The sequence below is a fragment of the Oncorhynchus nerka genome, linkage group LG1, assembly GCF_034236695.1.
Source record: "Oncorhynchus nerka isolate Pitt River linkage group LG1, Oner_Uvic_2.0, whole genome shotgun sequence".
NCBI lineage: Eukaryota > Metazoa > Chordata > Actinopteri > Salmoniformes > Salmonidae > Oncorhynchus > Oncorhynchus nerka.
In genome coordinates this window covers 7,250,212-7,274,799 of record NC_088396.1, presented here as the reverse complement: position 1 = coordinate 7,274,799, position 24,588 = coordinate 7,250,212, and the positions used below count along the sequence as shown (strand labels likewise).

At 43.3% G+C, this 24,588-nt stretch overlaps 2 protein-coding genes across 3 annotated transcripts; both read right to left on the bottom strand.

Annotated features, from left to right (window-relative positions):
* Positions 1 to 4,865: 4,865 nt before the first annotated feature.
* Positions 4,866 to 11,553, bottom strand: cln5 (CLN5 intracellular trafficking protein). Of its 2 annotated transcripts, none has more exons than XM_029667124.2 (4): positions 11,385 to 11,553; positions 10,946 to 11,048; positions 8,541 to 8,766; positions 4,866 to 7,897 (listed from the first exon to the last, which is right to left on the bottom strand). In XM_029667124.2, the coding sequence occupies exons 1-4, from the start codon at positions 11,486 to 11,488 to the stop codon at positions 7,410 to 7,412; spliced, it is 921 nt and encodes a 306-aa protein (XP_029522984.1). In that variant the 5' UTR covers positions 11,489 to 11,553; the 3' UTR covers positions 4,866 to 7,409. The 2 variants fall into 2 exon arrangements, with proteins under 2 accessions (XP_029522984.1, XP_029522900.1); XM_029667040.2 differs by having other exon boundaries at positions 10,946 to 11,120; positions 11,385 to 11,552.
* An 8,595-nt stretch (positions 11,554 to 20,148) lies between these two features.
* Positions 20,149 to 23,962, bottom strand: acod1 (aconitate decarboxylase 1). The gene is made up of 5 exons (XM_029662125.2): positions 23,917 to 23,962; positions 23,550 to 23,711; positions 23,005 to 23,094; positions 21,900 to 22,099; positions 20,149 to 21,598 (listed from the first exon to the last, which is right to left on the bottom strand). Exons 1-5 carry the CDS (start codon positions 23,938 to 23,940, stop codon positions 20,635 to 20,637), a joined length of 1,440 nt encoding a protein of 479 aa, XP_029517985.1. The 5' UTR covers positions 23,941 to 23,962; the 3' UTR covers positions 20,149 to 20,634.
* Between the last annotated feature and the right edge of the window lie 626 nt (positions 23,963 to 24,588).

Genomic DNA, 24,588 nt, shown 5'->3' with positions numbered 1-24,588 from the left:
TTGCATTATTTGTGTAGGAAGTTACTGTAATACGTTCTAGTACAGGTTGAGGAGAAACTAATATGGCACAATGCACATTACTAGCATTGGCTTCTTAGATCACTGAAGGCAATAATGTTGATTATTTGCACACAATTAGCAGCATCGATAATGGCTCTATAGCAATATATCTTCAGGTTAAAGTATTTACAGAAGAGAATGTCACTGCAACCGTTTCTTGTATACAATATACTATGGTTTCCTTGTTTGACCATTTGCCTCATGCAGCGCAACATCTCCTTCGCATAGAGTTGATCTGGCTGTTGATTGTGTCCTGTTGTCTCAATCCTCTTGTGCATTGGCGGGAACTAGAACATGCTGTCGTACACGCCAATCCAGAGCATCCCAAACATGTTCAATGGGTGACATGTTTGAGTATGTAGACCATTGAAGAACTGAAACATTTTCAGCTTCCAGGAATTGTGTACAGATCCTTGAGACATGGGGCTGTGCATTATCCTGCTGAAACATGAGGTGATGGAGGATGAATGGCACGACAATGGGCTTCAGGATCTCATCACGGTATCTCTGTGCATTCAAATTTCCATTGATAAAATGCAATTGTGTTCATTGTCTGTAGCTCATGCTTGCCCATACCATAACCCCACCATGGGACACTGTTCACAATGTTGACGTCAGCAAACCGCTCGCCCACACAACGCCAAACAAGCTGTCATACTCAACATGTACTGCACTGACACAAACGACTGATGATTGGTTGAAAGAAATTGATAAGATGGTGGGAGCTGTACTGTTAGATATCAGTGCAGGTTTTGATATTATTGACCATAACCTGTTAACATTTGGCCATGGTTTACCCCCACAAAAGTATGTGGACACCCATTCAAATTAGTGGATGTGTCTATTTCAGCCAGACCTGTTACTGACATATGTATACAGTTAAAGTGGGAAGTTTACATACACTTATGTTGGAGGCATTAAAACTAGCTTTTCAACCACCACAAATGTATTGTTAACAAACTATAGTTTTGGCAAGTCTGTTAGGACATCTACTTTGTGCATGACACAAGTCATTTTTCCAACAAATGTTTACAGGCAGATTATTTCACTTATAATTCACTGTATCACATTTCCAGTGGGTCAGAAGTTTACAAACACTAAGTTGACTGCTTTTAAACAGCTTGGAAAATTCCAGAAAATGTAATGGCTTTAGAAGCTTCTGACAGGCTAATTGACATCATTTGAGTCAATTGGAGGTGTACCCGTGGATGTATTTCAAGGCCTACCTACAAACTCAGTGCCTCTTTGCTTGACATCATGGGAAAATCAAAAGAAATCAGCCAAGACCTCAGAAAATAAATTGTAGACCACAAGTCTACAACTGCACATGGGGACAAAGATTGTACTTTTTGGAGAAATGTCCTCTGGTCTGATGAAAGAAAAATAGAATTGTTCGGCCATAATGACCATCGTTATGTTTGGAGGAAAAAGGGGGACGCTTGCAAGCCGAAGAACACCATCCCAACCGTGAAGCACGGGGGTGGGATGCTTTGCTGCAGGAGGATGTGGCGGATTAATCAGAATTAGTTGGGTAACATAGATAATTAAGATGTTTTATTTGCATAATATGCTTATGTGAGATACTTGTCATTGTCCTTTTGGACTATCGTGTTGGCAGTTGCACGTTTCCCCTCAGCTAGGTCTCAGTCACTTGGGGCCCAGAGAGGGGGGAGGTCAGGCTTGTCTTTCACATGTCCCTGGTGCTATGCAGAATATCAGAAAGGGAAGAGGACAGAATGGAACATTGTCTTCATATGTGAATGTGTCTTTACCTATTCTAAACCATGTGAAGGGATGGCGTGATTAATGGGGAACCAATTACTTGTCTCCTTCATGCGCCAGTCACTCCCTCCTTTTCCCACTGGGGGAGGTATATGGCAGTGTCTGGAACCATTGTATGTCCTCTCTGATCTTACACTTATCCTGGATAGTGTATGACCTAGAGGCTCACTCCCCTCAGTGAGCTTGTCCAGGAGAGGGGTCAAGAGGGGGTTTACTTGAGATGGGAGTATCTAGAGTTGACAATTGATATATGCTATTGGATGAGTTGGTGCTTTTGTACTATGAAGTACCAGGAATGAGATTAGAACCTCGTCTGAGGGACCAAACTGAACAATAATTTATAGCGAATGTAATCTGGCTAAGGGATATTCCTTTCTCATTAAAGTCTTTCTTTGTGAACAGTTCCTAAGATCTGTGGTTTGTCATGTAAGTTGAGAGGGGTATATCATGGCTATAAAATATCTTTGTACTTTTCTGTTGGTACTTCTCAACGGTTCATTATAAATACTGAATTGTTGAAAGTCAAATGCTATTGCAAAGCTTATTATTATTATTAAAGTAGTTTAAGTATAACTGACTGGTGTGTAGTTTGTAACTCTCCTCATTTGGTAAAGCAGAAATATGCCACCACAAGGGACTGGTGCACTTCACAAAATAGATGATATCATGAGGAAGGAAAATGATGTGGATATATTGAAGCAACATCTCAAGACATCAGTCAGGAAGTTAAAGCTTGGTCTTGAATGGGTCTTCCAAATGGACAATCACCCCAAGCATACTTCTAAAGTTGTGGCAAAATGGCTTAAGGACAACAAGGTGTTGGAGTGGCCATCACAAAGCCCTGAACAAATCCCATAGTAAATTTGTGGGCAGAACTGAAAAAGCGTGTGCGAGCAAGGTCTACAAACCTGACTCGGTTACACCAGCTCTGTCAAGAAGAATGGGCCAAAATTCACCCAACTTATTGTGGGAAGCTTGTGGAAGGCTACCCGAAACGTTTGACCCAAGTTAAACATTTTAAAGGCAATGCTACCAAATAGTAATTGGGTGTATGTAAACTTCTGACCCACTGGGAATGTGATGAAAGAAATAAAAGCTGAAATAAATCAATCTCTCTACTATTATTCTGACATTTCACATTCTTAAATTAACGTGGTGATCCTAACTAACCTAAGACAAGGAATTTTTACTAGGATTAAATGTAAGGAATTGTGAAACATTTGAACTCAGTTTATTTGGCTAAGGTGTATGTAAACGTCCAACTTCAACTGTATCTGTCTAATAGAACTCAAAGGGTTTTCTTTAATGTCAAACATGTTAAGTGTGGTGTACCGCAGGACAGCTTTCTCTCTTTTTACCAATGACCTGCCACTGGCATTAAACAAAGCATGTGTGTCCATGTTTGCTGGTGAGTCAACCATATACGCATCAGCAACCGAAGTCACTGAAATCCTTAACAAAGAGTTGCAGTCTGTTTTGGAATGGGTGGCCAGTAATAAACTTGTCCTGAACATCTCTAAAACTAAGAGCATTGTATTTGTATATACAAATCATTCCTTAAGTTCTAGACCTCAGCTGAATCTGGTAATGAATGGTGAGGCTGTTGAACAAGTTGAAGAGACTAAATTACTTGGCGTTACTTAAGATTGTAAATGTTAATGGCCGTAATAAAGAGATGATCTGCTTTTTTTGACACCACTCGCCAGTGGTAGTGGCTGACACTGCCTGTCACCAACACTTTTGATAAACAGGGCAAAATAGAAATAGTCCTATAACAGTTAGGATCAGCTTGATCTCCCCCTTTGAATAAGGGACTAACCGTGGCTGCCTTCCAAGCAATGGGAACCTACCCAGAGAGGAGAGACAGGTTTTTTTTTTTTTTTAAGGTCAGAGAGGCTTGGCGATTATAGGGGCAGCTACCTTAAAGAAGGGTGTAAACCATCTGACCCAGATGTTTTTTTGGGGTTAAGTTTCAAGAGCTCCTTTAGCACCTTGGACTCAGTGACCACCTGCAGGGAGAAACTTTGCAGCGGGGCAGGGGGGGAAACGCTGTAGGAGCATCGGGGCTAGTCGCATTAGAAAGGGTGGGAGATGAGGAAATGTTGGACGGGAAAGTTAGGATCAGCGGAGTCCAACAAGAATCCTGACTTGTGGAAGTGGTGATTAGAGCTCAGTCATGTGCTTCTTGTCAGTAACAACCACATCAAGCTATACCAATTTACAGAGGCCAGTTCATGGAGGAAGGCTTGCTCTTTGAAGTTTATGACAAATCAGGACAGGTCGTTTCACTGAGCAGCCATTACGAACACAGGCTGTAAAACAGTGATCACTAAGGTCATTACAGAAAACACCAGACTGATACCCATCAGGGTTATTTGTGAGGATAACATCGGAGAGTAGCCTTTTCTGGGTGTTTGGAGTCATACCTTGTGGGATCGGTGATAATCTGAGAAAGATTTAGGGAGTCCCATTGCTTTAGGACTTGGTCAGGTGGTTTAAGCATGTCCCAGTTTAGGTCACTTAGCGTAAAAAGCCAGGAGAGAGCTTAGGGCAGGTAGGGTACAGGCCGGTACTGATGGCACCAGGCAGTCAACAAAGAGCTATTTGAAAGTCTAATGCTTAAAACCAGCATATCAAATTGTTTGGGTACAGACTTGGTGGAGACAACCGAGCACTGAAGGTGATCCTTGGTAAAGATTGCCACTCCCCCACTTTTGGAAGATCTGTCTTGCTGAAAAAGTTTAACATCAGTATTCAAAACACTCTCTTAACCACATCTCAGTATTCAAAACACTCTCTTAACCACATCTCAGTAATGCTGTGAACCCACACTTTCAATTAATACATTTTAGGTAATAAGCTTCTAGTTTTAACATGCAGAAAACCCAGGCTTTTACGAGAGCAGAAATCAGTGAAACATATCAGAATTGGGGCACAAGTCAGAATTGGGGCTAGCAACAGATGGGCCAAGGTATACATTCACATTTCCAGATATCATCAACATTAATACAATCAAGGCATAGGACAGGGAGAACTCTGCAGTGTTTATTTGACATTAGATGGCAACAGGATCATATTATACAGCAATTATCAGGTAACATGAATACAATGCCGGTTAGAATAGGAGGCCAAAAGTCAGTGCAGCCAATAGAGAGTCAGAGTCTCGAGTGTGGGAACAAACAGTGTGTCCCATGGTAGGGTAAACAAGAATGTTCCTAGTTAACAAAGCATGCAGGAGTCATGAGGCAAGTAGCAAAATTAACAAGAAAAAAAATATTCACATGCGGCTAGCCATTGTAAATTCAGAGTCACTCGCCCCAACAGTGCCCGTGTGCTGGAGGCGAGCGAAAGCAGGCGGTGAACAGGTGCCTTTGATACAGTTGAAGTCGGAAGTTCACATACTCCTTAGTCAAATACATTTAAACTCAGTTTCACAATTCCTGACATTTAATCCTAGTAAAAATTCCCGGTCTTAGGTCAGTTAGGATCACCACTTTATTTTAAGAATGTGAAATGTCAGAATGATTTATTTCAGCTTTTATTTCTTTCATCACATTCCCAGTGAGTCAGAAGTTTACATGCACTCAATTAGTATTTGGCAGCATTGCGTTTAACTTGGGTCAAATGTTTCAGGTAGCCTTCCACAAGCAATTGGGTGAATTTTGGCCCATTCCTCCTGACAGAGCTGGTGTAACTAAGTCAGGTTTGTAGGCCTCCTCACACACACACTTTTTCAGTTCTGCCCACAGATTTTCTATGAGATTGAGGTCAGGGCTTTGTGATGGCCACGCCAATGCCTCGACTTTGTTGTCCTTAAGCCATTTTGCCACAACTTTGGAAGTATGCTTGGGGCCATTGTCCATTTGGAAGACCCATTTACAACCAAGCTTTAACTTCCAGACTAATGTCTTGAGATGTTGCTTCAATATATCCACATAATTTTCCTGCCCTCATGATGCCATCTATTTTGTGAAGTGCACCAGTCCCTCCTGCAGCAAAGCACCCCCTCAACATGATGCTGCCACCCCCGTGCTTCACGGTTGGGATGGTGTTCTTCTGCTTGCAAGCCTCCCCCTTTTCCCTCCAAACATAACGATGGTCATTATGGCCAAACAGTTCTATTTTTGTTTCATCAGACCAGAGGACATTTCTCCAAAAATAATGATATTTGTCTCCATGTTTAGTTGCAAACCCTAGTCTGTCTTTTATGGCGGTGTTGGAACAGTGGCTTCTTCCTTGCTGACCGGCCTTTCAGGTTGTCGATATAGGACTCGTTTTATTGTGGATATACAGTGGGGCAAAAAAGTATTTAGTCAGCCACCAATTGTGCAAGTTCTACCACTTAAAAAGATGAGAGGCCTGTAATTTTCATCATAGGTACACTTCAACTATGACAGACAAAATTAGAAGAAAAAAATCCAGAAAATCACATTGTAGGATTTAATGAATTTATTTGCAAATCATGGTGGAAAATAAGTATTTACATTCTTACTTGTTGCTGTTTACTTCGTGCATCGCTGTCTCTACCTAAAAAGACGCAATATGGAATAGTTCTGGATTCCTGCTTACAAGCAAAAACTGAAGCAGGACGTACCAGTGACTCTCTCAATACGGAAGTGGTCAGATGATGCGGATGCTACAGGACTGTTTTGTAGCACAAACTGGAATATGTTCCGGGATTCATCCAATGGCATTGAGGAGTCCACCACCTCAGTCAACCGCTTCATCAATAAGTGCATTGACGACGTTGTCGCCAGTGACCGTACGTCCATATCCCAAACAGAAGCCATGGATTACAGGCAACATCTGCATCGAGCTAAAGAGCATCCTGACCGATTGCCATATCAGGCGGTGATGCAACTGCTCGGCATCTGACCGTAAGGCGCAGTACAGGACCTATATACTAGGCGCTGTCAGAGGAAAGCCCCAAAAATTGTCAGACTCCAGTGACCCAAGTCATAGACTGTTTTCTCTGCTACCGCACGGCAAGAGGTACCGGAGCACCAAGTCTAGGACCAAAAGACTCCTTAACAGCTTCTACCCCCAAGCTATAAGACTGCTGAACAAATAATCAAATGACCACCCAGACTATTTACATTGACCCCGACTCCATTTGTTTTGTATACTGCTGCTACTCGCGGTTTATCACCTATGCATAGTCACTTCACCCCTACCTCAATGTACAAATTACCTTGACTAACCTGTACCCCCACACATGGACTCAGTACCAGTAGCCCCGGTATATAGCCTCGTTGTTATTTTGTGTTACTTATTATGATTTTTTTACTTTAGTTTATTTGGTGAATATTTTCTTAACTCTTTCTTGAACTGCACTGTTTGTTAAGGGCTTGTAAGTAAGCATTTCACGGTAAGGTCTACAGTTGATCTATTTGGCGCATGTAACAAAGTTTAATATGGCAGTTCAATGAATAGCAAGTTCAATTAACGATAGTCCTTCGATCCATAGCTCCATCTGACTGAGTGGTAAAAAAAAAAAATTCAGCCCCATCCCTGCAGAGAGCGGCTCGGCTGCCGTTTGGCTGAAAAACCAATTACAAATTGTGACTTTACGGCAAAGGCACTTCCTCATATGTGATCTGCACATATGGAGATTTCATGGGTAAGTGCCAATATTCAAAGTTATAGTACAAGTAGAAGCTCTTCTCCTCTACCACCTTCTGATAAGCCTCCGCGAGACTGAGGACAAAGTCCATGTATGACTGGTGTGGTCGGAAAGGGTGATAGAACTTGCGGATGTCTTCAGCCAGGGTCTTCGCAGAAGGCTCCCTGAAGATAGAATCATCATCCCCCAAGTAGGTCGGCTCCCCACTGTACAGGTAGATCTTAGTGTAGTTGGTCTGGAATCGGCTGGACAGCTTGGCTCGCTGTTGCGTAAGATACCTGTAGGTGCGATGGACGAACTGAGAGCAGTCGTAGGAGTCAAACCACACGGTGGCGTTGGGGCCGGGGTCTGAGCGGACCGTCCACGTCTCATAATAAATCCCAGTCTGGTTGTCGTCCTGGACCCACAAGGCCATCTCGTTGAACTGGCCACCTAGAAGGAGAGACAGTAATCGTTATTTATCATACCAGAGAGGAGTTTGGGTTTGCAAAACTAACATGCACAATAAGTAATTCATGCTGCATTCACCTATAATCCATGTGTTCACGATGGGCAACAGGTGTCAAACCTGTGTTTTTCATTAAGCCCTGTAAAGGAGTGTTTAGAACCACAAGCTCACTATAAAAAAAAAAAACACTTCTAAAGAGATGGCCTCGGTCTGAATGCAACCACAAGACCTACCCCTTCAGTGATTGCAGATCTAAAGGAATCAATATGGTGATGGTTACACCTAACATTCCAACCCCATTGAGGAGTTATTTGTTGACTTTGACAAAAGTCTGGTCTTCAGCAACGCATAGTAGTGAGGACAGGCAAAGTTATTAAACAAAGTTAAGTGCATCACCCTCATTTTTACATTTAGCAGACACTCAGAGTAATTAGGGTTAATCTCAGGGTACATCGCTAGATTTTTCACATAGTCGACTCGGCGATCAGCTCTTAACCGTTAGGCTACTAGCCGCTCTTTAACCACTAGGCTACCTCCCGATCCTAATGGATCAACCGGGCTGCCAAAAGATCTAAAAGACAATACTACCAGATTTCACATTGCCCTTGGCCTGCTCAGTCTTGTTACCTGAGATCTCTCCCACTTTCTCCAAGGTACCATTCTCAGACCAGTGGATGTCATCAATCCCCTCAAAGAAGCATGCAGCTCCCTGGTTGCACCAGAAGGGGTTGTTAGTCTCACGTCTCAGGTGAGGGAAGGTGCAGTTGCCCAGCTGGAAGAGTTCATACCACTCCATGGTGTAGTTTCTCCCCGTTTCAGCACTGCTGAACCCAATGGCATCATGCATGATATGCTAGGAGTGAGAGAATCAAATCAGTTAGAGATTTGTAATGCACCAGGAATCGGTGTGTGCATTAGGGTTTCTGTTATACAAAATGTAGTAGCAGACATTTAAATTTACCCGACATGAGAAATTTACTGGACCCATATGCATTGGGTGTGTAACCTGATTAGGGCGTCCACCCAACGGTGCCCAGAATGACAGAAATCACATTTAGATGATGGTAATTGGGGCGGCAGGTAGCCTAGTGGTTAGGGCGTTGGACTAGTAACCGAAAGGTTTCAAGGTAAGCTCGGGGATTCGATAAGGTAAAAATCTGTCTTTCTGCCCCTGAACAAGGCAGTTAGCCTACCGGGGAACAGTGGGTTGTCATTGAAAATAAGAATTAGTTCATAACCGACTTGCCTAGTTAAGATTATTTTATCTTTATTTAACAGAACATCAAGTCAGCCAACAAGATGAGTAATGAAAAGCAAAATCACTAGCCTATGCATAGTCGGTGTTTGAGTTTCAAGTTTGGGGAAGCAAATTTTCAACAAACATGCACATTTATAATAAAGCATTCCATGCATCTGCAGAGATATGCGAGATAGCCTACTATTGGTAATGTGATGAGTAGATTGGATAGTCATCATGTAGGCTAACAATAACTCACTGTTTGCAAAAAAGACCATTCAATGCATGGCTGAGGCCTGGGTGGCTGAGCACAGGATAAACCCATTATATACTACACTTTGTATATGACTGGAGACATCTGCAGAATATTGTTTTAATAGGACAAATTACAGGGTAGCCTACTCTGACAAAAATATCTTTAAAAACAACATTGTCCATATAATACGCCTACAAGAAGGGGATACACAAATAGAATGACATCCAACTAAACTGGGGAAGAAAAAGATTGTCCAAAAACAAACTTAAAACGGCACTGACCCAACAATGATGAAGTGTATATGCACACTCACCGGGTTATGGCCAATGCTCTCCGCTGGTGCCAGTAAGATGTCGTTCGCTCAAATAGGTTGAATTTTTATAACAAAATTACATGAGTATTTTCATTGTCTTCTCATTACAGTAATAACCATTTGCTTTCCAAACTACTGTGTGTTTTCCTGCGATACAAATTAGAAATATTGCAATATGCCTGGCTGGGCCTCTACTTTTCACTGACAGTTGCAACTCGACAACTGGTATCTGCCCATGCGCAATTGCTGCCTTTCCTTCCAACTGTAGGCAATGCGATTTTTAAAAAATCCACAATTTTTATATATATATATTTTTTTTTATAAGGCTAGGGAAAGCTAATGATCAATACTTGAAAAATAGTAGCCTATTTTGAATGGTTTCATTTATTTCTGTATAGACAGGAGTAGGCTATAATTTTCGCAATTTACTTAGGGAAAGCTTCCCCTAACCTTATGTATGAGCCGATGTCAATCTACTATCCCCCATAGTAGAAATATTGACCTATTGAAGGTGAAGAAGTCGGATGTGGAGGTCCTGGGCTGGCATGGTTGCACGTTGTGAGGCCGGTTGGACGTACTGCCATACTCTCTAAAACAACGGAGACGGCTTATGGTAGCGAAATTAACATTTAATTCTCTGGCAACAGTGCTGGTGGACATTCCTGAAGTCAACATGCCAAATGAACGCGCTCCCGCAAACATTATACATCTGTGGCATTGTGTTGTATGACAAGACTGGACATTTTATAGTGGCCTTTAATTGTCCCCCAGCACAAGGTGCACCTGTGTAATGGTCATGCTGTTTAATCAGCTTTTTGATACCACACCTGTCAGGTGAGGGGATTATCTTGGCTAAGGAGAAATGCTCACTAACAGGGATGTAAATTAATTTGTGCACAAAATGAGAAATAAGCTTGTTGTGCACATGGAACACTTCTGTGATCTTTTATTTCAACTCATGGGACCAGCACTTCACATGTTGAGTTTATATTTTTGGTAAGTGTATTTCCATCAACTGATATGTATCAATGAATAGGCTAAAAAGCATTATTTCGCATTTTCTTTTTTTGTACTGAACAAATCAGACAATGCCAATTGTATTTATTTGTATTAAAAAAAAAAAAAAAAATTAAAAGCGTTTTACCAGCTAACAGAAACCCTGGTCTCACACACACACACACACACAGCTGTGCAACTTCCCCAAAAAAACGAAACACACTACTTACCATTTTCCCCAGCAATGATCCATATTTAAACTCCCACACTGGAGCTTGCAGTCGAAATACCGAGATGACATCCCAGTTATTCATGTAGGGGATCCGGCCATCCCTGTCGCCGGTGGGACAGAAGGGGAACATGGCTTCACAGTACGAGTCCGCAGCGGGACGACAATCAAATCGCCTGTCAATGTCAATTACAGTTTGTGACAGAGGGTTGGATTGGTAGCGAGTTAGTGGTTAGAAAATATAGGTCTACACCAAAGATTATTAGAACTAACCCCTTTCATCTGCCTACACTGACAGGTCTTGTAAAAAACTTTTTCTTAGCTAGACAGGTATCACATGACATGTTGTCGAAGACAGCACAACTTTGGCTAAACATGGATAGCAGCAGCTGTCTTACTTTTATTTAACCTCTTTAGAATGTAACATTTGCCATAACTACCTGTAAGGAATCGGCCATTCTTGCTTTCCATCGTCACCTCGGGAATGTACAATCTCCAAATTGTAAAATAGGACTGAACACGTAAAAACCACCGTTGGTCTCATCTCAAGACACTTATTTTAAACGCAGAACAGCAGACGTTTCCCACGTACTTCCGTGTTGCGGGCTTCTTCTTCCTCTTCTTCGACGAGGTTTATCGGCGTTTGGCATTCAATAAATGTTGCATTACCGCCACCTACTAGACTGGAGTATACTTTGCTTGAAAAAAAATATAATAAAACATGTATTAATTAACGAATACCCTACTCTCACTAAAACCCCACAACCCTACTCCACTATGTAAATCTATTTAGTCCTGCCTCAGACAGACAGCCAGAAAGGATGGGGCAGCACTACTTATCACACCCTGTAACTACTCTGACGTCAGGTCTCGAACACCCAAATACATCTCTGCAGCTGCCACCACAACCTCAATTGTTTGTGACTTATGTTCCATCCCTGCAGAACAGTTGACAACTATTGGCTGTAAATGCTAAAAATCCAATCTTACTGAAACATATATCACTTGTTGGCCTATCCCTCTGTACTGGTACAACTCTACTATACACAACACTCCTCTCAGGATTTCTCGCCTTTGACCCATTTTCCTCTAGTTTCTTCACTGCCTCATCATACGACAGCTTCTGCACTACTCTAACCCTGGAAACCTCAACCTGCCTCTCTCGCAGCAGACATTTCTGATCCCCAGGACCATGAGCATCCCTACAATTAACACATGACACTACTACCCCCTATGCTTCACATTCCTTTGTCTCAGGCCCTTCTACACATTTCTCAGACCTAGTAAACTCTATCCTACACACTGCTGCCACATGCCATTGAGCTTAACACCTGTAACTACATAATGTATTAGGGACAAAAGCTAGTTCGGGATAATTGACAGAATATACCCTAACATCCACTTTGTCGGGCAAAGACACAAAACTCAAATTATACATCACCCAACTCCTTTTTCACCCACTCTGAAACCACAAATGGATCAGGCAAAAGGCAAGTGTCCACTTTTTACAAAAATGTTCCTCCTACCATCCCGTCTTTATCCTGGCCCTCGGGCTCCAAGAACTTCACCACATACGACCTCCGATACCTTGCTCTCACTCACTTCCATTTCTCCCCCTGTCTTCAATACGGCATACAGCTCACTCTGCTTACACTTTCTACCATTCTTCTTTAACAAACCATATACATTTTTTCGGACATTTTTAACCGATTCAAGCTCACCCTCTTCCTCCCTGTCTCTCCTCGACCTCCTCTGCCTCTCTTTCCCCCTCCATTCATCCTCTGTACTCCTAGTACACGTCTCCTTATAATAATACTGCACTTCTCCCTGACATACATCTTGTTCTTGCCCTCTCAAGGGACGCCATTTTCCCCTGGCTACGACTCCTTTCTTAGAAGAGTTAGTTAACATGACTGCTCAGTGATCACTACTGTCTCTTGCTTCTTCTGCCAGGAAAGACAGTCTTCGCAATGGCCATTAATGAGGTCAGGTGGTAACCTGTTTTACTTTGCGATTGGCTGGAAGTGAGTTAGTTATCTTTGTTCTTCTACTTTTCATGACTGGCAAAGTACCAGGATGCTGTTTAGAGCAGTTTTGAGTCTGAATTTGAAAACTGAATCTGAATGCATTTGAGAAATTGAATATATGAAATGTTGGTAAACTTGATACACAGAAAATGAATGCAATATCTACCATATTGAAACTAAATATATAAACATTGAATTTTAATATTGAATTCAATTAAAATGTAATTTAAAAACTGAATGCAATATTCATTCAATTCAGTTACAAATCATAATGATGATTCAAATTATTTAATTCAAATTCAATATCCTAACAGAGTCAAATGATAAAATTAAATATCCTAACACGTATTCAAAATTATAAAATTAAAATACAATTTCTGTTGGCACTGAAATCACTCCATAGACCCATGTGGAGATGAAGAATAAACTTGTTACCACCTGCACCTTCATGTGCAAGGCCATGCTCCAGGAGATCTTCAACTCATCGGCGCCATGGTACAGCAGGATGTGCTCAAACTCGCCTGATTCAGACACTGCAGCGTCAAAATTGAGGCTCGATTGTGATTCTCTGCCCTTCCTTGTGTTCATAATCACACCTGTGTCTTTTGACACTATATTAAACAAGTCATCCCGCAGTGTTTGTGATTATACCCTGATGAAGACAGCCTGGCTGTCGAAATGTTGGTATTACATTTTTGCATCTGAGCTCCTAGAGTGTGCGGCTCTCTTTTATTTTCAGGTTTCTATTCCGCTAGGCAGCACTTCGTCTTAATAGGTGTGCGTTTCTTTTTCTTCTAGATAATCACTGATGTAACATGTCTGGATATAGCCCCTGTTTTGTGTTTGTGTGCCAATAAGTGAAGCTGTATTGTAGATGTCTATGGTTATAAGAAGTTCTCTCAAAGTAGGAAGATTTCCTATTGCTTATAATGGTGGAAATGACTTCTCGGTCAAATAGTGAAAGAGACTTGATCAAATGTCCATTAATCACGGTACTCCTTTCTGCTTGTTTGTCTTACCTGTCGGCCCCGTTGCCTAGTCAACGCCATTTTACCTGCTGTTTGTTGTGCTAGCGGATTAGCCTCGCCTACTGTTTTTAGCTAGCTTTCCAAATTCAACACCTGTGATTACTGTATGCCTCGCTGTATGTCTCTCTCAGATGTCAATATGCCTTGTATACTGTTGTTCAGGTTAGTTATAATTGTTTTAGTTCACAATGGAGCCCCTAGACCCACTCTGCATACCCCTGTTACCTCCTTTGTCCCACCTCCCACACATGCGGTGACCTCACCCATTACAACCAGCATGTCCAGAGATACAACCTGTCTCATCATCACCCAGTGCCTGGGCTTACCTCCGCTGTACCCGCACCCCACCATACCCCTGTCTGCGCATTATGCCCTGAATATATTCTACCATGCCCAGAAACCTGCTCCTCTTATCCTCTGCCCCCAACGCTCTAGGCGACCAGTTTTGATAGCCTTTAGCCGCACCCTCATACTACTCCTTCTCTGTTCCGCGGGTGATGTGGAGGTAAACCCAGGCCCTGCATGTCCCCAGGTACCCTCATTTGTTGACTTCTGTGATCGAAAAAGCCTTGGTTTTATGCATGTCAACATCAGAAGCCTCCTCCCTAAGTTTGTTTTACTCACTGCTTTAGCACACTCTGCTAACCCTGATGTCCTTGCCGTGTCTGAATCCTGGCTCAGGAAGGCCACCAAAAATTCAGAGATTTCCATACCCAACTATAACATCTTCCGTCAAGATAGAACTACCAAAGGGGCGGAGTTGCAGTCTACTGCAGAGATAGCCTGCAAAGTAATGTCATACTTTCCAGGTCCATACCCAAACAGTTCGAACTACTAATTTTGAAAATTACCCTCTCCAGAAATAAGTCTCTCACTGTTGCCGCCTGCTACCGGCCACCCTCAGCTCCCAGCTGTGCCCTGGACACCATTTGTGAATTGATCGCCCCCATCTAGCTTCAGAGTTTGTTCTGTTAGGTGACCTAAACTGGGATATGCTTAACACCCGGCAGTCCTACAATGTAAGCTAGATGCCCTCAATCTCACTCAAATCATCAAGGAACCCACCAGGTACAACCCTAACTCTGTAAACAAGGGCACCCTCATAGACGTCATCCTGACCAACTGGCCCTCCAAATACACCTCCGCTGTCTTCAACCAGGATCTCAGCGATCACTGCCTCATTGCCTGTATCCGCCACGGAGCCGCAGTCAAACGACCACCCCTCATCACTGTCAAACGCTCCCTAAAACACTTCTGTGAGCAGGCCTTTCTAATCGACCTGGCCCGGGTATCCTGGAAGGACATTGACCTCATCCCGTCAGTTGAGGATGCCTGGTCATTCTTTAAAAGTAACTTCCTCACCATTTTAGATAAGCATGCTCCGTTCAAAAAATGCAGAACCAAGAACAGATAATGCCCTTGGTTCACTCCAGACCTGACTGCCCTCGACCAGCACAAAAACATCCTGTGGCGGACTGCAATAGCATCGAATAGCCCCCGTGATATGCAACTGTTCAGGGAAGTCAGGAACCAATACACGCAGTCAGTCAGGAAAGCTAAGGCCAGCTTCTTCAGGCAGAAGTTTGCATCCTGTAGCTCCAACTCCAAAAAGTTCTGGGACACTGTGAAGTCCATGGAGAACAAGAGCACCTCCTCCCAGCTGCCCACTGCACTGAGGCTAGGTAACACGGTCTCCACCGATAAATCCACGATTATCGAAAGCTTCAATAAGCACTTCTCAACGGCTGGCCATGCCTTCCGCCTGGCTACTCCAACCTCGGCCAACAGCTCCGCCCCCGCAGCTCCTCGCCCAAGCCTCTCCAGGTTCTCCTTTACCCAAATCCAGATAGCAGATGTTCTGAAAGAGCTGCAAAACCTAGACCCGCACAAATCAGCTGGGCTTGACAATCTGGACCCTCTATTTCTGAAACTATCTGCCGCCATTGTCGCAACCCCTATTACCAGCCTGTTCAACCTCTCTTTCATATCGTCTGAGATCCCCAAGGATTGGAAAGCTGCCGCAGTCATCCCCCTCTTCAAAGGGGGAGACACCCTGGACCCAAACTGCTATAGACCTATATCCATCCTGCCCTGCCTATCTAAGGTCTTCGAAAGCCAAGTCAACAAACAGGTCACTGACCATCTCGAATCCCACCGTACCTTCTCCGCTGTGCAATCTGGTTTCCGAGCCGGTCACGGGTGCACCTCAGCCACGCTCAAGGTACTAAACGATATCATAACCGCCATCGATAAAAGACAGTACTGTGCAGCCGTCTTCATCGACCTCGCCAAGGCTTTCGACTCTGTCAATCACCATATTCTGATAGGCAGACTCAATAGCCTCGGTTTCTCGGATGACTGCCTTGCCTGGTTCACCAATTACTTTGCAGACAGAGTTCAGTGTGTCAAATCGGAGGGCATGCTGTCCGGTCCTCTGGCAGTCTCTATGGGGGTGCCACAGGGTTCAATTCTCGGGCCGACTCTTTTCTCTGTATATATCAATGATGTTGCTCTTGCTGCGGGCGATTCCCTGATCCACCTCTACGCAGACGACACCATTCTATATACTTTCGGCCCGTCATTGGACACTGTGCTATCTAACCTCCAAACAAGCTTCAATGCCATACAGCACTCCTTCCGTGGCCTCCAACTGCTCTTAAACGCGAGTAAAACCAAATGCATGCTTTTCAACCGATCGCTGCCTGCACCCGCATGCCCGACTAGCATCACCACCCTGGATGGTTCCGACCTTGAATATGTGGACATCTATAAGTACCTAGGTGTCTGGCTAGACTGCAAACTCTCCTTCCAGACTCACATCAAACATCTCCAATCGAAAATCAAATCAAGAGTCGGCTTTCTATTCCGCAACAAAGCCTCCTTCACTCACGCCGCCAAGCTTACCCTAGTAAAACTGACTATCCTACCGATCCTCGATTTCGGCGATGTCATCTACAAAATGGCTTCCAACACTCTACTCAGCAAACTGGATGCAGTCTATCATAGTGCCATCCGTTTTGTCACCAAAGCACCTTATACCACCCACCACTGCGACTTGTATGCTCTAGTCGGCTGGCCCTCGCTACATATTCGTCGCCAGACCCACTGGCTCCAGGTCATCTACAAGTCCATGCTAGGTAAAGCTCCGCCTTATCTCAGTTCACTGGTCACGATGGCAACACCCATCCGTAGCACACGCTCCAGCAGGTGTATCTCACTGATCATCCCTAAAGCCAACACCTCATTTGGCCGCCTTTCGTTCCAGTACTCTGCTGCCTGTGACTGGAACGAACTGCAAAAATCACTGAAGTTGGAGACTTTTATCTCCCTCACCAACTTCAAACATCAGCTATCCGAGCAGCTAACCGATCGCTGCAGCTGTACATAGTCTATTGGTAAATAGCCCACCCATTTTCACCTACCTCATTCCCATACTGTTTTTATACTGTTTTTTTATTTATTTATTTACTTTTCTGCTCTTTTGCACACCAATATCTCTACCTGTACATGACCATCTGATCATTTATCACCCCAGTGTTAATCTGCAAAATTGTATTATTCGCCTACCTCCTCATGCCTTTTGCACACATTGTATATAGACTGCCCATTTTTTTCTACTGTGTTATTGACTTATTAATTGTTTACTCCATGTGTAACTCTGTGTTGTCTGTTCACACTGCTATGCTTTATCTTGGCCAGGTCGCAGTTGCAAATGAGAACTTGTTCTCAACTAGCCTACCTGGTTAAATAAAGGTGAAAAAAAAAAAAAAAAAAGTATTTTTCCTTACATTAAAATTGTGAACTGTATGCACATTTGTATTCACATAACAAGAAACGCATGTTAAGCTCAGGTTTAAATGTTCATTGTGTTCAAAATGTAAGCAGATTGACCTGACCACCTAGATGGACTAGCTTGAAATTTTATTCCTTTTTTAGTTCAGTGTAAATGCAATCAGTCCAGCCTATCCACTGTGGTATAAATTATATAGGAAGAGAGACTGCAGATTATTTTAAACAACTTCATAAGATTTTCAGAAATTGAGCAATTTCAACCATCACTCATATAGTTCCGAGTTGAAAAGCCCAACAAATACAGTTGTCCCTTTCCTTTTATAGAAAGTTTGCAGAGGTACAGAATCAGGGCCGGGAAACAGAGTTGTAAAAAGTAATTTAGCTGTGCAGATCAAGATAGCTGATGTCGCCATTCTCTGTTCCTCCCGGCAATTCCAGCATAGCTAAATTCCTGCCGATTGTAAACACATAGGTCACATACTGAGGTCGCACCCAAGTGGCTCATAAATCTGTACACTCAGATTTATGACTAAGTCACACAAGACCAGTTTGTGTCAGTAAAAAAATACTTGCATATAACAATGGACAATTTAAGTCAAATACAGCATAGTATGTCTAATTAAACATAGTATGTCATGAATCATTTCCTCAACAACACTCCACTTAAAAATATTCCCACATACTATTCCCACATTTAATAAACTGCCCTTGCTGTCTCTGCCTGGCCGGTTCCCCTCTTTCCACTGGGATTCTCTGCCTCTAACCCTATTACAGGGGCTGAGTCACTGGCTTACTGGGGCTCTTTCATACCGTCCCTAGGAGGGGTGCGTCACTTGAGTGGGTTGAGTCACTGATGTGATCTTCCTGTCTGGGTTGACGCCCCCCCTTGGGTTGTGCCGTGGCGGAGATCTTTGTGGGCTATAGTCGGCCTTGTCTCAGGATGGTAAGTTGGTGGTTGAAGATATCCCTCTAGTGGTGTGGGGGCTGTGCTTTGGCAAAGTGGGTGGGGTTATATCCTTCCTGTTTGGCCCTGTCCGGGGGTGTCATCGGATGGGGCCACAGTGTCTCCTGACCCCTCCTGTCTCAGCCTCCAGTATTTATGCTGCAGTAGTTTATGTGTTGGGGGGCTAGGGTCAGTTTGTTATATCTGGAGTACTTCTCCTGTCCTATCCGGTGTCACGTGTGAATTTAAGTATGCTCTCTCTAATTCTTTCTTTCTCTCTTTCTTTCTCTCTCTTGGAGGACCTGAGCCCTAGGACCATGCCTCAGGACTACCTTACATGATGACTCCTTACTGTCCCCAGTCCACCTGGCCGTGCTGCTGCTCCAGTTTCAACTGTTCTGCCTGTCTTTAGTATTATTTGACCATGCTGGTCATTTATGAACATTTGAACATCCTGGCCATGTTATAATCTCCACCCGGCACAGCCAGAAGAGGACTGGCCACCCCACATAGCCTGGCTCCTCTCTAGGTTTTGGCATTTCTAGGAAGTTTTTCCTAGCCACCGTGCTTCTACACCTGCATTGCTTGCTGTTTGGGGTTTTAGGCTGGGTTTCTGCACAGCACTTTGAGATATCAGCTGATGTACGAAGGGCTATATAAATAAATTTGATTTATTTAACTCATCTTTTTTGTCTCTGCCCCCTACTTAATCATTTTTGGAAGAACATCTTTGATTGGTATTCCAAGGTATATGAGAGGGTGATTGACCCTGATGCAGCTCTCTTTGGATGTTTGGAATGGTGGCTGCAAAAAATATTATCCTGACAGAATGGAAGTCATCCACTCCCCCTTGCTTCCATAGATAGCTAGCATAAATGACTAACACCATTAATTAGGAAAATATTATCCTGACAGAATGGAAGTCATCCACTCCCCCTTGCTTCCATAGATAGCTAGCATCAATTACTAACACCATTAACTAGGGAAATATGAGTTTTTTCAGCACTAACTCCTCCAGCAGTTTTGTCAAGGTTTCGAGTCCATTTCTGGACCGTCTGGACAGATCCTGACTGTGAACACTGACCCATAACGCTTATTGTTGTTGTGACTGTCATTGTTGTGCTATTCTTGTCCCATTTCTTGCTTAAGCAATACTTCAATTCATATGCCTGGCAGCATTTTCTTTGTTATTTCTTTGGTGCTTTTGTTTTGTATTAATTACAAAAGGAAATCCTTTAAAATAAAAGCTCCACAATATTTTTGTGCTAATATTCTACAAGAGGAACAGGAGCTCAATCAGTGCTGTAACTCAGCTCAGTGAGCTCCTGCCCAAGTCAAGCACTGTATTGCAGTTGTTATTTGATTTGTTAAGCAAATTATAACTACTGAACTTATTTAGGCTTGACATGACAAATACATTTTTATGATTCATTTTATTAATTTGTACAAATGTATACAATTTTATTTTCGCTTTGACATTATGAGTTATTTTGTGTAGATCAGTGACAAAAAAAAAGAACAATTATATCCTCCTTTGTAACAACTCCAATAGAGGTGAATATACTTATCTGGTCTGCTGTACAGATACAGTCATGCCAAGCATTATAAAATGGAAATGGGCCTCTGAAAAAACAATGAAAGCACCACAAGACCATGTCATGTATAGGCTATATTTAATTTAGGTCTACTTCTTGAATTGTGACCACAAACTAAGTTGCATAAATGGGAGGAAAAAGTGAGATCCGAACACAATGCAGACAGAGTGCAGCCAGAGTGCATGCATTTTAATACCAGGTGTGATTGCAATAAATTCAAGGCCTGTGTTGGGGAATGGAATCGTGTCACGGCTGTTCGACGAGGGATAATGCAAATGGAATTTGAGAGAGTGTTGGGATTTTGGTTAGCCAATGTGTTCTCTGAAGAGATGGGTTGTCGGCCTGCTCATCTGCAGATATGATCTCAGCACCGTACAGTCCGGGCACTTCTCTATATTCCCTATAATGTCCACAACACTCTCCACAGCTTCTTGGCTAAGCACAGTGGAGGCGTTCGCCTCGAATTTCCCAACTAAGTCCTCCTGAGTCAATGGCTTCCTCCAGTGGCCGTAGAAGGTATCACACCTGGCTGTGACACTCTCCCCATGCTCCATCTCTACTGTCACCTCGCAGTACATCTTGTCAAAGCTGGGGTGGTTGTCTTGGGGGTTCTCGACTCTGACCTTGGCCAGGAGCTCCCTCAAGGCCGGCCTGTCTATCTGAGGCCCGCTGAAGGAGTTCACGGACACCTGGTTGTCCAGCAGGGCTGAGCAGGCATTAAACTGAAATGAATGCCTGGCCTGGTGCTCCATGGCTGGGAAGGGGCAGTCAATGTACCTGGAGGGAGGCACTCGGAGCACCACCTTCTGGACCTTACAGAGGTCAGGTTCTCCGGAGGCTCCAAGCTTAGCCCGGGCTTCCAAGGCGGCATCCACCACCCAGTGCATTCCCAGGTGGGCCGGGAAGCGCTTGATGGCCACGTCCTGCTCCTCCAAAACCCATCGAAACCCACCACCACAACCACCATTAGTCCCAGGGATCTCCGAGGGACTATAGTCTGAGTAGAAGACCCCGAAGCCGGACTCGAGATCCAGGATGGCCTGACTTCCCTCCAGCCCCAGCAGGGCGAGCTTGGCGGCCTCCAGGCCTCTGCGGGCGGCATTGCCAGTGTGGAGGGGTTTGGTCTGGGTAGCTGCATTGGCCATGGGGGCCCCCGCGGAGGAGGCAGCGATAGCCAGAGAGTGGACACACTGGGCTGGGGAGAGGGCTAGGAGCTTAGCTGAAGCTGCTGCACTGCCCATCACTCCCACAACAGCAGGAGGGTGGAACCTGGGAGAGAAGAATCCAAAGTTTAGGATTGGGAGAAGATTGGGATTAGAAGCTCACCAGAAACCAGAAATGTGGTATTTTAAATTTGAGTGCAAAAGCTAATGTGTGTAAAATACATCCTGTACAATGCATGTACTGTAGATCTCTACTCACAAATCTGATTTGAATAAGCACTTGTGACTACAAATATACAGTAATTATATTGGCAGTACAAAACAAACTGCCAGCATAATTTGTACAAACAATAAAAACAAATTGCATGCATGCAAATCCACACATTTATATGCATTCTCAGTTATACCTTCTAGGTATATTGTGGGCCTCCTTGGAGAACCTCATGAGTTGCCCCTGCACCTCGATGCCTGCGTTGAAGGCCAGCAGCAGGTCCAGGCCAGATGTCTGGGTGGGCAGAGTCTCTGCCAGGGCCAGGATGGCAGGGAGCACCGCCCCAGAGGGGTGGGTTGCAGGGTGCCACGTATCATCAAAGTCCATAGAGTGCACCTGAGGCGAGGTACATTCAGGGAGGTGAAACGTTAAGATAGAAATAGAATAAAGCTGATACGATTACCTATTCTACATGACAGACGCGCATATCTCATACTAAATGTATTTCTGTCTGAATGTTCTGTGACATTGCACCCTCCTGAACAGGCTCCAGAAGTGAACAAAATGTTCAAATTTGGCCATACAAAATGTGCTACCACGGTTTGCTCTATTGAACACAACCCAGTTCAGGATTACAGATACTTTTGAGAAACTAGATGATTACTTCTTGGATTACTTTTTAAATGCAGATAGGAGCGAGAGAAAAAATACATTATGGCACTTTTCTGTTTATCAATGACATTCAAGTCAGCCTTTAAAAAGGTTAAGCTTGTTCCAACTGAGCTGATCACAGGTCAGAGACCACTATGATGACACACCAAGTGCATTTGATGGATCCTTTTGGTCTTCTTCTAATGCCTCTTAAGGGGAAAGTAAGGTAACTGAAAATAATCAGATTACGTTACTGAGTTTGAGGATATCCAAAAGTTACGTTATTGATCACAATTTTGGACAGGTTCTGTAAACGGATTACATTTAGAAAGTAACCGACCCAAGTATTAGGTCACTTACAACTTGAGGAAGTGAGTTGTGATAAAACGGAACACTTAATAAAACGCATTCTCTTATTAATATTAACATCTTATAAATATTAACATTTCAGAGTATAATGCGTCAATCAAATCTCAGTTAAAATGTGAACATAATCTCAACATTTGAATTGTTTTTTCAAAGACAGGTTACATTTATCACAGAGAAAAATAAGGACAAAGGGAGGGATTTGAATAGGAATATAATGAGATTAGGAGGAACATTGAAAGATATATCACTTGATAAGTGTACTGTATGTGAGATTGTCTTACCGCTATGCCGTTGACGAAGGCAGCATACTGGGGTGGCAGTGTCATCCCTGATCTTCCCCACACACTGCTCCTCTCCACTGATTTGAAGAACTAGGATCACACACCATCAACAGCATCAGAAACTCTGAGGGTGGACCGATTAGTAACCTGCCTCTAGTCAACCATATAAGTCCCCATTTTAGATTTAATTTTTTGGTCTATATATCACAATTGTCTATATATCACAAATGTTGAAAAATAACTGGAGGGGCAATGGCATATGGCATATATGGTATGTAGCATATGGCATACATAACTATAAACATGTAAACAATTGAAAATAAAAAGTATATACAATCAGAAACATATTTTGGTGTAAAAATATGACCATACTGCACAGTATATGCCGAGATTGATATCAAAGTTTACAGGCACGTGCCCATTGTGGCACGTGGCATTTCTGTTTACACGCAGAATTGCCACAAGCAGAGCCATATACACTGCTGCTTGCCTGTTTCCTGTCTGTTGTGAAGTACAATACTGTAGTTTACTTATGTATAGTTTACCTGGCTGTACTGGAGAGCCTTGCTGAAGACCGCTGTACTGGTCCCCAAGAGCCCCACTCCCAATGTGTCCAGCATCATCCTCTTACTCCTGTGGATCACAGTATCTGTCAGGTGAACTGCGTTGAGGCTGGAGATGGCCGCACCAAAACTCTCTGTGACACTCTGGAAGAGACAGAGGAGTGTTATCAATGGGGATCAATGGGGACAGCATGGAGCCCTTATAACCATATTAGCTATTCTCACTGTAGAACCCAAGGGAAGTAACATCCATTTTGTCGATCTAACTACTAGCATGAGATTCACTTTGCAAATATGCCTTTGTCTTTGCCAAACAAAGTACACTAAAAGTTGTTAGTGTAACACTGACATGATGGGAAACCTTGCGTAGCATTGTGTCGCCTCTACTATCCCCTGTCGCCTTTTGGCTGTGTACATAACCAGGGATCCCTTTTATATCATAAGGCCTTTCTCAATGCTGGTTTACAAACTTTCCAGAATGGCCAAACCAAGGCATGCTTACTGAGGTGGGGTAACCCTCATGACAACCAAAGACAGTTTCTACTTCTACTTGTCTTTTTTTGATTGCTAGTACCACATTTCATTCCTTTCATGGTCTTGTCCTAATGTGTTGTATCGTCTATGTGTTTGTATTTGAGTATTGTCATGTGCATTGTCCTCAGTTCTTTATGATTGTCATGTCATTTCACCCCCCCCAAAACAAACAAAACAAACAGGGGATTTACATTTGAATAATTTAGCATATGCTCTCATCCAAGCGACTTAGTTGGTGCATTCTACTAAGGTATGTAAAACAACCACCCATTACAGTCATTGCAAGTGAAAAAAAACATTTAAAAAAGCTGCTATTAGAAAAATGAATGCTAGAAAGAAAAGATGAGACATTTTCGGAAGATGGGGACAGTCTGATGGTTGTCATGGGGGAGCTTGTTCCACCATTGGGGTACCAGGACAGGGAAGAGCTTTGACTGGGATGAGCGGGAGATGGCCCCTCCATCCAAGGGGTGGAAATGCCAAGCAA

Bases quoted from the DNA above. Each gene is read 5' to 3' on its own strand.
- cln5 (XM_029667040.2), bottom strand. From the start codon at position 11,488: ATGAGACCAACGGTGGTTTTTACGTGTTCAGTCCTATTTTACAATTTG. The intron at 8,767-10,945 runs GTAAGTAGTGTG...TCTCACTCCTAG, and splicing joins GATCATTGCTGGGGAAAATG to CATATCATGCATGATGCCAT. The intron at 7,898-8,540 runs GTAACAAGACTG...CTCTCCTTCTAG, and splicing joins GAAAGTGGGAGAGATCTCAG to GTGGCCAGTTCAACGAGATG.
- acod1 (XM_029662125.2), bottom strand. From the start codon at position 23,940: ATGCTACGCAAGGTTTCCCATCAT. The intron at 23,712-23,916 runs GTCAGTGTTACA...TGTCTCTTCCAG, and splicing joins TACGCAAGGTTTCCCATCAT to AGTGTCACAGAGAGTTTTGG. The intron at 21,599-21,899 runs GTATAACTGAGA...CTTCTCTCCCAG, and splicing joins GCCCACAATATACCTAGAAG to GTTCCACCCTCCTGCTGTTG.